The 14,200-nt window shown below is 38.0% G+C and overlaps 1 protein-coding gene across 3 annotated transcripts in view; it reads left to right on the top strand.

Annotated features, from left to right (window-relative positions):
* The window catches only part of col16a1 (collagen, type XVI, alpha 1), a 140,640-nt gene that overhangs the window by 55,172 nt on the left and 71,268 nt on the right, over positions 1-14,200 (top strand). For 2 of the 3 annotated variants that reach the window (XM_037535433.1, XM_017693156.2), the window contains exons 9-10: positions 6,855-6,887; positions 9,835-9,870. In XM_037535433.1, the coding sequence (XP_037391330.1) occupies positions 6,855-6,887; positions 9,835-9,870 (69 nt within the window). The remainder of the gene's footprint in view (positions 1-6,854; positions 6,888-9,834; positions 9,871-14,200) is intronic. The other variant, XM_017693165.2, reaches the window with a different exon arrangement.

The raw sequence follows: 14,200 nt of genomic DNA, 5'->3' as shown, positions 1-14,200 counted from the left end.
AAACATCTATGGAAAGAGCTGAAACGTGCAGTCTGGAGAAGGAAACCTTCAAGCCTGAGACAGCTGGAGCCAAACTACATGTTGACAAGTACCAAGTCCAACTGAGAGCTACAGAAATCGTTTGTTTTGTGGAAATGGCCTCTTCAGGTTATACAAAATAATATTAGCTTAAGGATCCCATCATTTTTGTCCATGCCATTTTCGTTACTTGTTTAAGTTAATCTGTTGAATCAAACATCAAAGACAAAGAGTTACTTCTTTTAAATATGGAATATACAATGATGGGTGCCACTTACTTTTCAGGTTAAGTTATTTCAGAGAAAATTGTGGGTTCTTTTTTCATGCAAGGGCACCAACAAATTTGTCCATGTCTGTATATGGAAACAGTTTCTTCTCTTAATCTCTGATGTGCTGTGAGAAGAGTTGGTAGACTCAAGCATGGAGGGGGCACGCTTCAGCGTGTGTTTTCATGGTCCTTCTTGTTCAGATAATTGGCAATTTTGCCGTCCCACTGATAAAACGTCAACAGCATCGTGATTAATGTTTGACCCTGCCAAGTGAGCCGAGCAATTTTGTGAATTTATGCGCCGTCCTAAGATTGCAACAAGACCAAACCGCAATAAAAACACTTTCATTACGACCAAAATGTATATTCCCCAGGCTTTTGTTCGAAGATTTATTTAATTCAGGCTGTTTCTAGTTATACATTCATTATATATTTTGTTTTTCTTGGGAAAAACTGTCTTTGTGGGCAACACCTAAACTAAACTAGACTAAAGTCAAGCAGTTTTTTTGCATGGCTTACAAAGTCCCATAGAAGAGAGCAAAGTGGTGCTCATGCATATTTACAGCTTTTGATTTGGGACTTTATCTGCTGTTTACAGGCTTATTCAGACTCCACTGTTAACTATTCACTTCGCTTTAGTTCAGTGATGCATTCAGAAACTTTGCCTTTGTCCCTTTTAATTCATTAAAGTCTGACCCCAGATTAGTTGGGATGTCTGTGTGTCCATGCTGATCATAGTAGGATCAGCTTGTGGATTTAGAGCTTTCTTTGTGCTATCAATATATAAAAGATGCTGCCTTTATTTACATTGAAAAGTAGATTAAGTGACATAAATAGCTGCTTTTTTGGTGTGAATTAAAGGTGTTAACTTCAGAGACATCCACATCTTAAGGCTTATTATTCCTGGAACATGGAAAACAGTGAAACTATGCAAAGTAATTAAGTTATTATTATGTCAAAGCCCTGAGGGACGGATCTGGGTCAGTGAATATTATCGTAATTGACATAACCTTTCAATTACACAGTTACACAGTGAATTACAGTTACATGCAATTTGCACTATTTGAGTGTAAATTGCATGTGACTGCTTTGAGTCTGCACTTCTGACATTTTCCATTTTTTATGTCAAGCAATAAAAAAAAAAAACAAAAAAAAAAAAAAAAAAAATGTAAAAGGTGATTTTCAGAGGTGGACGAAGTACACAAATCATGTACTTGAGTTAAAGTAGAGATACCCAAGATAAAATATTACTCCAGTAAAAGTAGAAGTCCTTACTCTAGACCTCAGCTTGAGTAAAAGTACAAAAGTATTTGGCTTCAAATGTACTTAAGTATAAAGTAAAAGTACTAAAAGAGTAATTATGACTAATGTCCTGTTATCATTTTTATAAAAGACTCGCTTCCTGAACTCATTTTAGGTGAAAATCCTCCAGCGTCTCTCTTGGTAAACCAGTCTTTGAATAGAACGTCATTAATTAGTGACGCTGACGTCTATTAAAATGATCAGAAGCACAAAACACTGAAGGTAAACAGTTTCCATCAGGGAGAACCGAGTGGCTCTGAAATCACTTTTTACACACAAGCAAAGTTTCAGTTTCAGATTACTTTGTAAATTAGTTACAAGCTGAATAAAAACTGGCTTTAAACTCAGGATCACAAATAAGTTTTCCTTTACTGTGTTGATCTGTAGGCGTCTGTTCATAAACAGAAACTAACTGAAACTAATTTACTATAAAATGAAAGTGTTTGTATGAATTCAGAAAAAAAGAAACATGCCAGTAAAACTGCATATGTGGACATATTTCTCTGTTGTGGTACTTGATTCACTGACATGAGGTGCATGTTTGTGTCCAACTGTATTATTTACCCTTTAAATAGAAAAAAAAATGTGTAACACCGTATTCTTTAATACCTACTTTATGTGAATACATTTTCATTGCTATAAAATAAAATACATTTTGGGCATTTATGCCTCCCAAAGTCTAAAAGTGTCAGGTACAGCCACCATCCAACCACATATGAAGATTAGGATCTAGATTAGAATTAATTTAATTAATTTAGTCATATTAAATTCTATAAAATTGCATAATTTTGTGTTTGAAACATTCAAAATCATAGGATGTTGCAAAATAGTGCAGTATTCAAATAATTTTTAAAATTTGTCTGTATATTGTGATTTCTTCAAATGTCATATGGCGCAAGCAACAGTAAAGAGCACGGTGGCCATGTTGCTGCATCATAAAGAAGACCCCAAGTGACCTTCATGGGGAAATGCCAAGGTCCATTTATGAATTTTGACAAAATTGAAATTTTTGAGTCATAATTAGACTAGTTCAGTTTACCAAGTAAGGTGATGTGACCAGGAAAAAAAACAGTTGTTACAAATATATACTTTATTTATTATATATTAATATAAATAAATGCATGATAAATAAATGTAAATAAATAAAAGTAAGAAATGCATACCATAGGCCTCTTTTTCATTTTCTTCTCCACTTAGCTTGGATGGTAACCGCTCCAGTGGCTTTTCCTCACAGGCATAGTTTGACATGGAATGCTTAAAAACTGGGCTCAGCATGTCGTGTTAGGCATGGTTAGCTGTCTGTTGATTGGATCTATGTTTACATTGCTATTCCACCACAGCATCTTGCTGTTATTTCAACCCTAAACACAATCAAATTCAGTTCACTCACACAGATAGCAAGTGAATGAAAGTACTCTAACAGAAGTTTTACTAGTGCAGGTTTAGATAATAATGACTCAAATCTGAGGAAATGAGGTCGACTGGCTGGTGTCAGGGATATAAAGCTGAAATGAAACCTGTTCTTGGTGTAGTGCTAGCTGGTTCCTCTCCTCTAGCTAATGTAGCTTCGTTAAAGAGCTCCAAACACCCCAGTACAGTTTTGATTTGACTAACAGGTGCTCTACTGTCACAAGTGTAGATGATAAAAAACTACTGTTTCACGTTGGAGTGACCAGAAAGCCAAAATGTCACCTGTTCTGTTTGGTGCCTCCCATACAGACTTGGGTCCAGCAAACCGCTGCTTAAAAAACAGGGGCTTTGAGCTAATGCTGGGGGTGATGCTAATGCTAATATAGTTAAACGTGAAACCCGTTGCTATACAGGCTCAGTTTCAGTAACTCATGCTCAAATACCACGTGTTTAGAGGATAAAGAAGATGAGAGCGTGCTGTGAGACTGGTATAGTGACAGACGGAATCAAACAGGTTTTGTATTGGATGGTGCGTTTGTGTGGCTATTAGCCTGTTAGCGGTTAGCCATTCGCTTGTGTAATTGTCTTCAATATTTCCTGGTTCTAATTTAGTGACACAACAGATGGAAAAATAGATCCTAACTGGCCTCAAGAGTCTGGACCGGCACGGGATGGCCATGAGAACCGTTTGGCTGGACAGTGGAAAGAGGCTATAGTCTGAATAGATTAAAAAGATTGTTGCAGATATAAAAATGGGAATCATTTGTCATTTTTAAAAAGATTTGTTGAAATGATCACTTCAAAAGCCTTATGTCTCATAGACCCACTTACAGACATAAAATCAGCATGGATTGAAAGTTTAGAATCTACACTTTCTTGGGAATTTCTCTGCTTAAGCTATGGGTGAGAAATAATGTATATGGAACTACGCCAGGATTTGAACACACTGACGTCTAGGTGTTAACTCTGGCTGAAAGTAAAGGTTAAGTACTAGTATCTCAGAAGTAAAAGCACAGTGTGAGCTACATCAGATTGCAGCAGCTTGACCTGGAGAACAGACATACTTCCTTTGCTGTAGTGCAGCAGAGCAGCCTGTGTTGTGTGGCACATGGTGTTTATGCACACGTGTATGTGTGGGGAGGGGGGTTAATGAGTTCCAGCAGTGTGCTGGTGGCTGATATAACCTCAGTGTTGGTGCATTAACCCCCTCCTCTCATACAGCGGAGCATTGCCACGGCTGCATGAGTGACATCATCAGCAGGCGGCACAACCAGTCTAAACAAACCCTAAACAAAGCAGCTTGCATTATTAATGCCTGCATTCCACGCTAGTGCGTTTGGAACAGGTCACTGTAATTTTCTTCAGTCTTGTGCATGCCTGGAGCTGTGTGGACAACTTTCCTGCTGTGTGCTCTGTCTCTGTCTGCTGCAGAGTTTGTGAGCGTGTGTGTTGCTTTACTTGGCCCATTAATATGTTACTTGGTCCTGCAGGCATAACTGGAGATTAGGTATTGAGCTTTTTTTTGTCGTTATAGCGCACAGTGTCTTCTGCCTGGTTGTTTTCTGCAAAGCCAGCCTGGGCCCATTTTTCCAAAAGCAGCTAAATATCCTTGTTATAAGAGAGAATGGGGATTATTTCATGACACCTAAATGTAGCCCTGCATGTTATGTTAATAAAATATGATGTTCAGTACGTTGCTGAATATTGCAATTGTGATATTATAACTTTTTTTACTGTGTAAATTAAATCTTTTAAGTAAGAAATTAAAAATGACAACAGGATTGTTCTCAAGGCTGTTAAAAAATCAGCTTTTTTTTTACATAGACATGCAATAATGTTAAAATATATGTATAATTTCTTAAAAAACTCCTTATGTTGATGCATGCTTGTTTCAACAGTAGCCATAACTGCAGCACATATTTTACATTTATGGCATTTTGCTGACGCTCTTATCCAGAGCAACTTACAATTTGATCATTTTACACAGGTAGGCCAAAGTGGTGTTAGGAGTCTTGCCCAAGGACCCTTATTGGTATAGTGTAGGGTGCTTGCCCTGGTCGGGGATTGAAACCCAGTCTACAGCGTAGAAGGCAAAGGTGTTAACCACTACACTACACCAACCACACAGCACTGTTTGACACGGTTTTTTAAAGGCTTGTAGACAGAGTACTTTGTGCTAATTTGTAATTGGCTCTATAGCAAAGTGGCTAAGTCACACTCTCTTGGGTTTGAGCCCAGCTCAGGAAAACATACCACTGCTTGCATATTGCACCAAATTGTTTCATTCTTGTGCTGTGTGCTTGTGTACCACTGCAATTAATGATGTGTTGATCATGGAATCATGTATCATAATGCTGATAAACTGTAGGTTAAAAGCCTACAAGGGGACTATACTTGTTGCCAGGTGACTAAAACAGTATTTGAGCCAAATCACAATGTGGAATAAATGGAAAATTTCATTTTTTACTAACACAATTTATGTTTTAGGTAATCACAATATACTTTTTGCATCTAAGGACACTTTAATGCATGTTTTAATGCTGTGCAAGTGATATAATAGGCACACTATCAATCTTTGAAAATAATAATGAAGCTCTCCAAAAATATATTGAAACTGAAGAATGAAGAATGAGTAGACCTGCACAGAGTAACAATTCATGCACAGTGCCTACCTATATCTACTCTGCAGTAACATTTTTTAAGAAATTTGTAGGTGATGTCAACTATGCATTATATATGTAATATAATATATACTGAGATTTATACATATTATTTTGATGATTTATTGATTAAATACAAACAATAAAAATGGACTTAACTGAACAACAACAACAAATGCAAATCCTTTCAAAGATTTACAAAAAGATAAACTAGGAAGCCTTTAAAAAAACTTAATTCAAAGTATATGAAAACATTAGGGGCCGGTTTCCCAGACATGGATTAAGCCTAGTCTTGCACTAAATTGCAGTGCCAATGGTGAATCACCATTGGAAAATCTTGGCTTAATTTGGGCCTGGGAAACTGGCACTCAGTGCCCATCTAAATGCGTGCATTCATCAGGCCCTGTTTCTTAATGCAGGAGAGAGCAGTAAGAGAATTTAAAGTAGGCTTTGTCATCATCATCATGCAAACTGCCAACTGTTCACTGCCAACTAAATGAGACAGTAAATTTGAACCGATGATTAATCAAGTAATCGTGACAGCCCTAATGTCAACCCAGCATCACATCATGCCATCTTCCAGCACAGCTTCTTAATCTGTATCACTTCCTCTCTGCTTTTCTTTCCTTTTCTGCTCTCTTTCCCTTCCCTCTCTTTCCCTTCCCTCTCTCCTCCCTTGTTTTCTCAGTTTTTAGGGCTTGAAGAGCCCTCCTCATATTTCTGCTGTTTATCATAGTGATGCAACCCACTGCAACAAATCTGTCCATGCAACATAGATGTACATGTATGGTAACTATAAATGGCACTATGTGAGAACAGCCTGCGTATAAAAGGATGCAAAGTTATTTCACAGAAGAATTGAATTGAAATGAGATTGATCCGTCCATGTTCCACTCACAAATGCAGCTGTCGCGAGGTTGGACAAATTTTACAGAATTTACACACAATGTAAAGATCAACAAGCATTTTGTTCAGACAGCTGTGATATATACATTTATACAAACAGCAGGACATGCATTTGTGAGGGGAGCATGGACAGGTTAGTTGCACTGACTGACTTCTGTTTGGGGCATCAGTGGAGAGGGGGTAGGTGTATGTGGTCATGCAGGACCCTACGTGGGTCTCCAGGGGACTTATCTTGTGTTTTTCCAGCAATCTGACCGCTTTTTTGTTTTCCATTCTTCTTTTTTTTACAGGCAATCCTTGGATCAAAAGATTTGGCAGAAAAAGTAAGTCTCATCATCCAAGCTAGTAGAAACCTTACTTGGTCCTCTCTGTAGAGGAGAAGAATCGGCCACATGTGTTCCATTAGTGAGAGCTCAGTCCGGAAACTCTTCTTTGCAAAAAATGCATCAACAGGCCTTAAATAGAAGCCATAAACCAGTTTATCTAGTAAGTAAATAAAATGTGTATGGAGTTTCAGTAGAGATGCTAACACCATCCAAAACAGAAAGTTGGGATAATACACTGACAGCAGAGCGATTTGTACGTTATTATACAGCGCAGATCTTCAGGGGCTTGTGTGGTGCCTACTAATTTCGTCACTCTTGTACAATAACAGAATAGTGCTTCAAATTAGCATACAAAACAACTCCTGTCAATCTATTACACAATTCCTTTGTGTAGGCCTCGCAGTCTCGTATGGCGTGCTGGAGAGAAGCGTTTTTTAACCTGTTTTTGGATGAATGAAAAACGTCTTTGGAAAACACCGTGCACATGTGACTATAATGGCTTGAATTTGTTTGCCTCAGTGAGCTTCAGTGAATTCAAATGAAATCAAAGAAGTGTAAAACCTCATTTTCATGAACAGAAAGTAAGTTTTATTTTGTCAGAGTATAATATGCATGTCTTAGGACACTTTAATGCATGTTAATGCTGTGGAAGTGAGTTCATAAGCATAGGCCAACAGCGAGAGATGACAGTCCGATGCAGGTCAGCAGAAAATTCTGGAATATTGAGTCAAGAATGTATCTAGAGGTGGGCGATATGGCAAAAATATAATACTGTGATACTTCAAAAATAATTCATGATACACGATATGTTATAATTTTTTTTTTATATGTGTGATCAGTTGGGACAAAGAAGAAACACCTAGTATTAGTGCTATATTATAAAAAATATTATTAAAAACTGAACACAGTGATTTGTATTCAATATTTAGCATAAAGTGTTGGACTAAATCCAGTTGAACAGGACAAATTTTTTCTATTTTTATAATGAAACATGCACTTGGTTCTACAAGTACTGGCAATACGCATGATGTGTTCAGAAAAGCATATTGTATTGTGACATAATTTATCGCAATAATGATATATTGTCATATCGCCCGGCCCTAAAGGTATCTGATCTAAGTCTGTAGTCTGAAGGATAGCCTACTTCAAGGTGCTCATCTTAAGGGAAGTGCTTCAATGAAAAATAGCATAGTCAAGGTGAAGGAGTATTGGCCCACTGTCAGCTTTGGCCAATAGTCAAGGTTTCAGTAACGGTATTGGAAAAGAAAAAGTGGTATCGTACAGACTCTACTGGAATTGTATGAGAATAATGACACATTTTTACCTCTTCTCTCCTTTGGAAAGAATATAATATATGAACCATGCAGAATCATCACAGAGCCCTTCATAAAAGTACTGAAAGTGAAGACTAGCAGAAAGATTAAAGCCTGGCAGTGAATAACAATTGACATGAACAATGGCGGAGCCCACACTGTCCTCCCTTCCACGCTGGAAAAGATGAAATATTTGAGCAAAGAAGAAAGGATGGCCATTTTAGCCATTTCAGAGCCATCCCTATGCTGAAAGAGAAGAAAGAGTGAAGGCTGGCAATGATTAACAACTGACGTGTACAATAAATGGTATAGTGCACCCCCCCCCCCCCCCCCCCCCACTGGAAAGCATGAGTAAGTGTAGTATTCACTCCAGCCATCCCACAGCAAAGCAGCACTGGAGTGGAAAGGCCTTTTTCCCCTCCTGCACTCTCTCTCTCTCTCTCTCTCTCTCTCTCTCTCTCTCTCTCCCCCTCCCCTTTCTCCTTGCTCTCTTTCCATTTGCTCACCACATCAGTATACGTCGTCAGCATGGTGTCTGAGCGGGACTTTAGCGACACGACGGGTGGTAGATTTTGTTTTAATTACGCCCTTCCACTAAAAGCTCCAGCTATTTATGAGTTGTTATAGTTCGCATGTGCCCCTCCTGCGTAGCTGTGCAGCTGGCGCGGGCCGGCATTGGTGTAGAGATCCTTCTGTTCCTATTGATCTTTGTCTCCCCTGAGAGAGATGGGGTGCGCTAAAGAGACGCACCAGTGCAGCCCCCCTAGTCTACTCCCCCTCATACGCACAAACTCCCTTCAGTCTGCATTCCTCTACTGAAACACTTTTGTAGTGTTTTACTGCCACCCACAGACCAACAAGTAAAATTCTCTGTCCACTGCGCCAAACCGCTACCGTTTATCAATAAGAATAATAATCAGTATTATTTTCATTAAAAGTAATATGCAAAAGTTTGGGTGTCCCTAGTCAAATAAATACTTTATTGATTTTATAAGTGAAAATAAGTACATCACTGTTGTCGGAACAAAACCTCATATCTCCGAAATGGTAACTATACTGGAGAAGGAAAAGATACGCTTTTAATGTAAATCAATGGAACCGGACGTTTTTCTAAGTAAATTTGGGTCATTTCTATTGGTCCATTCATCATGAAATGTGCACACACTACAAAGAGCTATAGGCATTTTCAAATTATGTAAAAACTGTTCTGACAGCGGTGATGTACATAGTCTATAGAGAGCACATCTTTCACATTTTAATGTGCTGTTTATTTGCTGAATTTAACATGTTGAGAAAAAGAAGTAAAACTTAAAATGTGGTCTGTGTAAATGTTATGGCACCTTATATGTTGTATGCCTTATTTTTTCCCATTATTGTGAAACAAATAGAAATAGATTAGGAATTGTGCTGAAAAAATGTCATGTTTAAGTCTGTTCCCTGTAGAGGATGTGCACTTATTTCCACTTAGAAAATGGACAAAATATGCCATTTGACCAAGACGAAAGGACAATACATATCATTGTTCATTTTACTTACAAAATCTCAAAGTGCTATGCTCAGTATTATGAGCCAAGCACTGGAAAGTGTATAAATTCTAGAATGAAATGGTTGGTCTTTGCTTTCTCTCCTAGTGTGCTGGCTGTGTACTGATCAGTGAGGATCAGAATGTGGGTACTCCCATACGGTTTGCCACACATGGAGCATGTTATGTAGATATAATTGCTGAAGTAGGGAGCAGTGCAGCATATGCATGAATATGCATGTGAGAGCATCACACCTCAAGGCTGCAGCTGGTCATTGTCTTCTCCTTGGAAACAGTTTTACGCTTTCAGCTGAGCTTCAAGAGGGCCTTTTAGTGTTTATGTTTGGAAGGTAGAAAAGTGGGTATGGAGAGTGTGAAAGGAATAGTTTGGTGCAAAATATACATAATTTTCTCTTTACCTCAGCCAATGCATGGTTGCTGTCCAAAGTTTGCTTTTACAGTACGATTTACATGGCTAATGTCGCTACCAAATACTGGAAGATATGACCCTATTAACTATTACACACTTGGCACAAACTATGCTGAGTTGTAAGTAATTTTGAATATAGGTGTATATCTGTTTCCATTCATTTACTTGCCTGCATTTAGTATTCCTTATGTGTCATAACCAGAACATCTTCAGATTCTTTTCTTACAGTCTCCGCAAAGCTTTTAAACTGTCAAAATAAACTGCTTCAAACAATGATGCCACCCAAATGACCTCAAAACCTCTTTCTATAACTATGTACAGTACTTAAAACAGCGCCTCCTGTTTTTTAAGAGACTGGTGGTAGAAACAACACAGTTTATCCTCAGTTCGTCTCTGCACAACACTTTACTGCCAAGTTTTCAGTGTCATCCCATCAGATTGGGAAACTGCTTCTCAAACTAGAAACCCATTCTTCCTACCGAACATCGCTAACAAGTTTACCTCTGTTGAACTGATGGAGCTGATTGGTGGTCTTAATCTACAGACACTCTTAAAGAGCTAGTGAGGTGCAAATGTTTTCCTTGAGTACATTTAGCAGAAGTCAACTGGCAAAACAATAGACTAAAGTTATAAATGTTGTAAAAAATGTTGAAGAAAAGAGTCATGACTAAGGTAAGCTACTTGAATCTGGCTATGCAAATTCAGCTAGATAGCTATGTAACTGAATGTTTTGGAATCTGGTCCAGGGCTGGTTTTTGCATTAGGCAACGGTAGCCAGCCACTCAGGACCCCCATCAGCCAAGGGTCCCATGAAAATACAATTAAAGTACAAATACAATTAAATATACTGTACATGTTGATGTTACATTATATATTCAGAAATATATGTACATTTTAAAATAGCTATTATTTGTGATCGTAGTGAATATTTACAGCTATGTCGATGCAGCCTTCCCCCCAACATGGTTAAGTGCACTATTCCATGCTGTTATGTGATGCCACAACTGAATAAAGGCAGACAGGTATGAACAAGACAATTACGTGATACTGTACATCAATGAGAGGAGGTTCTTCCATGTGTTTTTGGGTGGCAAAATCAATAAAAGTCTTCCAAGTACAGCATAGAAATGCAAAAATAGTGAGAAAAGCATAAAGTTTGTTACAACACTGCCAAAGCTGACTTTGTTTTATGAGTCATTTGTTTTACATATTATTTCTTAAAACAAGCAAACTTAAACAGCAAATTATAGTGAGATAATTACATTTGAAAATTTGTCAGGTATGTCTGGAATGTTTTATAATATTCTTACAGCAGTCTCAAATAAGAAATATTAGATATATTGAGTACATTTAGAATTTCACTTGCCAGCTTCTGCAGTGTAGATGGTTGCCAACTCAGGAGCTCAGAGCCCCAACTATTTTAAAAATGTGCATTCAGGGGGCCCCATTCCTGTCTTTGCCTGGAGCCCCAAAATCACTTAATCCCCCTGATCTGGTGCATTCCAGCCCAGTTTAACCCCTGCCTATATGACATACAGTACTGTCCAAAGATCAGAAACTACCCAACATTTATTAAATTCCCAGTCAAAACAGCCATAAAGCAAAAAACATGTTTAACAGACATTACACAGAAGCCTCAACAGCTAAACATATCAGATCTATCGATATAAAATTTGTCCGGCTTTATTTTTGTGCACACCACTGCCACTTTAACTTTTCCATCCTTCCAATCTTAAACCAGCCAGTTCCAGATGTGTCCTCCCAACAAAAGTTGTTCCCAGATTTTTCACCGACATAGTGCTTCGTTTCAAAGAGGCACTAACATTCACACTAGCAGCTACTCAAACACGCCTTAGCTGGCTTGCAAATTTCTAAGTTCAAAATTTTAATAAAAAGGTATTTCTGTCCATCCTGCCACTGTGAGAGGACAACTCATCAGGTTAGGAAGGTGGTAGCAAGGAAAGGGAATAGGCAATAAAGAAGGAAATTTGTACTGAAACTGGACAGGAGTAAGTTTTTATGAACTGATCTTTATCTTTTTTGGTCTAAATCTTTATTTGGGATTACTTGGATCATGAAAAAAACAGCTTCTCAGACTGAACTTTGGAAGAGTTGAAAAATATCCCTGCAGATTTCTTTGAAAAAAAAATCACAAAAGGAACGGATGCTTCAGCAACTAAAGATATTCCACATTAAAAAAAAGTTGGGACGCTGTGCAAAATGTAAACAAAAACAATGCAATGATGTGCAATTTATTTAAAGTCTTTTGAACTGCATTGGCAATAAGCTAGATGGTCCTTTTCTTCCTTAGCTTGAGGAATGTGGTGTCCATGATAGAAATTTGGTTTGTTGGACCACAGGACACTTTTCTGCTTCACCTCAGTCCATCTTAAATGAGCTCAGGCCCAGAGAAGGCGGTGGTGTTTATGGATCCTGTTTATAAATGGTTTCTTTTTTGCTTGGTAGAGTTTTAACTTGCACTTGTGGAGGCAGCGTTGAACTGTGTTCACAGACAGTTTTTGGAAGTGTTCCTGAGCACGTGCAGTGATTTCCACTACAAAATGGTGTCTGTGAGGGCCCAAAGATCACAGACATCCAGTACGGGTTTTTGGCCTTATCCCTTACATCCCATACAGAGATTTCTCCAGATTCTCTTAATATTTTAATGATAATATATATATATATATATCTGGAGGAAGAGTCTGGAGGAAGACTGGTGAGAAGCAAATGCCAAAATGCCTGAAGTCCAGTGTCAAGTACCCACAGTCAGTGATGGTCTGGGGTGCCATGTCCGCTGCTGGTGTTAGTCCACTGTGTTTTATCAAGGGCAGGGTCAATGCAGCTAGCTGTCAGGAGATTTTGGAGCACTTCATGCTTCCATCTGCTGAAAAGCTTTATGGAGATGAAGATTTCATTTTTCAGCACGACCTGGCACCTGCTCACAGTGCCAAAACCACTGGTAAATGGTTTACTGACCATGGTATTACTGTGCTCAATTGGCCTGCCAACTCTCCTGACCTGAACCCCATAGAGAATCTGTGGGATATTGTGAAGAGAAAGTTGAGAGATGCAAGACCCAACACTCTGGATGAGCTTAAGGCCGCTATCGAAGCATCCTGGGCCTCCATAACACCTCAGCAGTGCCACAGGCTGATTGCCTCCATGCCACGCCGCAATGAAGCAGTCATTTCTGCAAAAGGATTCCCGACCAAGTATAACATAATTATTTGAAGGTTGACTTTTTTTGTATTAAAAACACTTTTCTTTTATTGGTCGGATGAAATATGCTAATTTTTTGAGATTTGGGATTTTTGTTTTTTCTTTACTTTTTTGCCAAAATCATCAATATTAAAAAAATAAAAGGCTTGAACAACTTCAGTTGTGTGTAATGAATCTAAAATATATGAAAGTCTAATGTTTATCAGTACATTACAGAAAATAATGAACTTTATCACAATATGCTAATTTTTTGAGAAGGACCTGTATGTAGTATATGATGAAATTCCCAAGCTCTTTGCTATTACAACAGAAATGCTATTCATGAATAGTTGCACTATTTGTCTATGCAGTCTTTCAGAGTGGTGAACTCCTCATCATCTTTACTTCATCGTTACCTATCTAGTTGTGAGATGCTCCAATAGGTCCATTAGCTTATTATTATTATTATTATTATTATTATTATTTTACCATTACACAACTTTACCAGTGTTTTATTTCGCTGCCCCAATGTTTTTGAAACATCATGGCATCAAATTCAAAGTAGGCATATATTAGACATATATTAAAAAAAACAAAAAACAATATAACTTCTCAGTTTCAACATTTAATATGTCTTTGTGCTGTTTTTAATTGAATATAGGATTTAAATGATTTGCGCATCACTGCATCCTGTTTTTATTTACATTCTGCACAACATCCTGGCCTTTTTGGAAACAGAGTTGAATGTCGTTCATTTTCTAATTCTAATTCTTTCTCACACTGAAAAATGAAAAAAAAAGTCCATTAATGGCTGTTTTGACTGGCAATGAAATGAAGGAAAGGGTGG

The sequence above is a fragment of the Pygocentrus nattereri genome, chromosome 27, assembly GCF_015220715.1.
Source record: "Pygocentrus nattereri isolate fPygNat1 chromosome 27, fPygNat1.pri, whole genome shotgun sequence".
Lineage (NCBI taxonomy): Eukaryota > Metazoa > Chordata > Actinopteri > Characiformes > Serrasalmidae > Pygocentrus > Pygocentrus nattereri.
The sequence above is the reverse complement of the archived record's forward strand: the minus strand, read 5'-3'. Positions and strand labels throughout refer to the sequence as shown.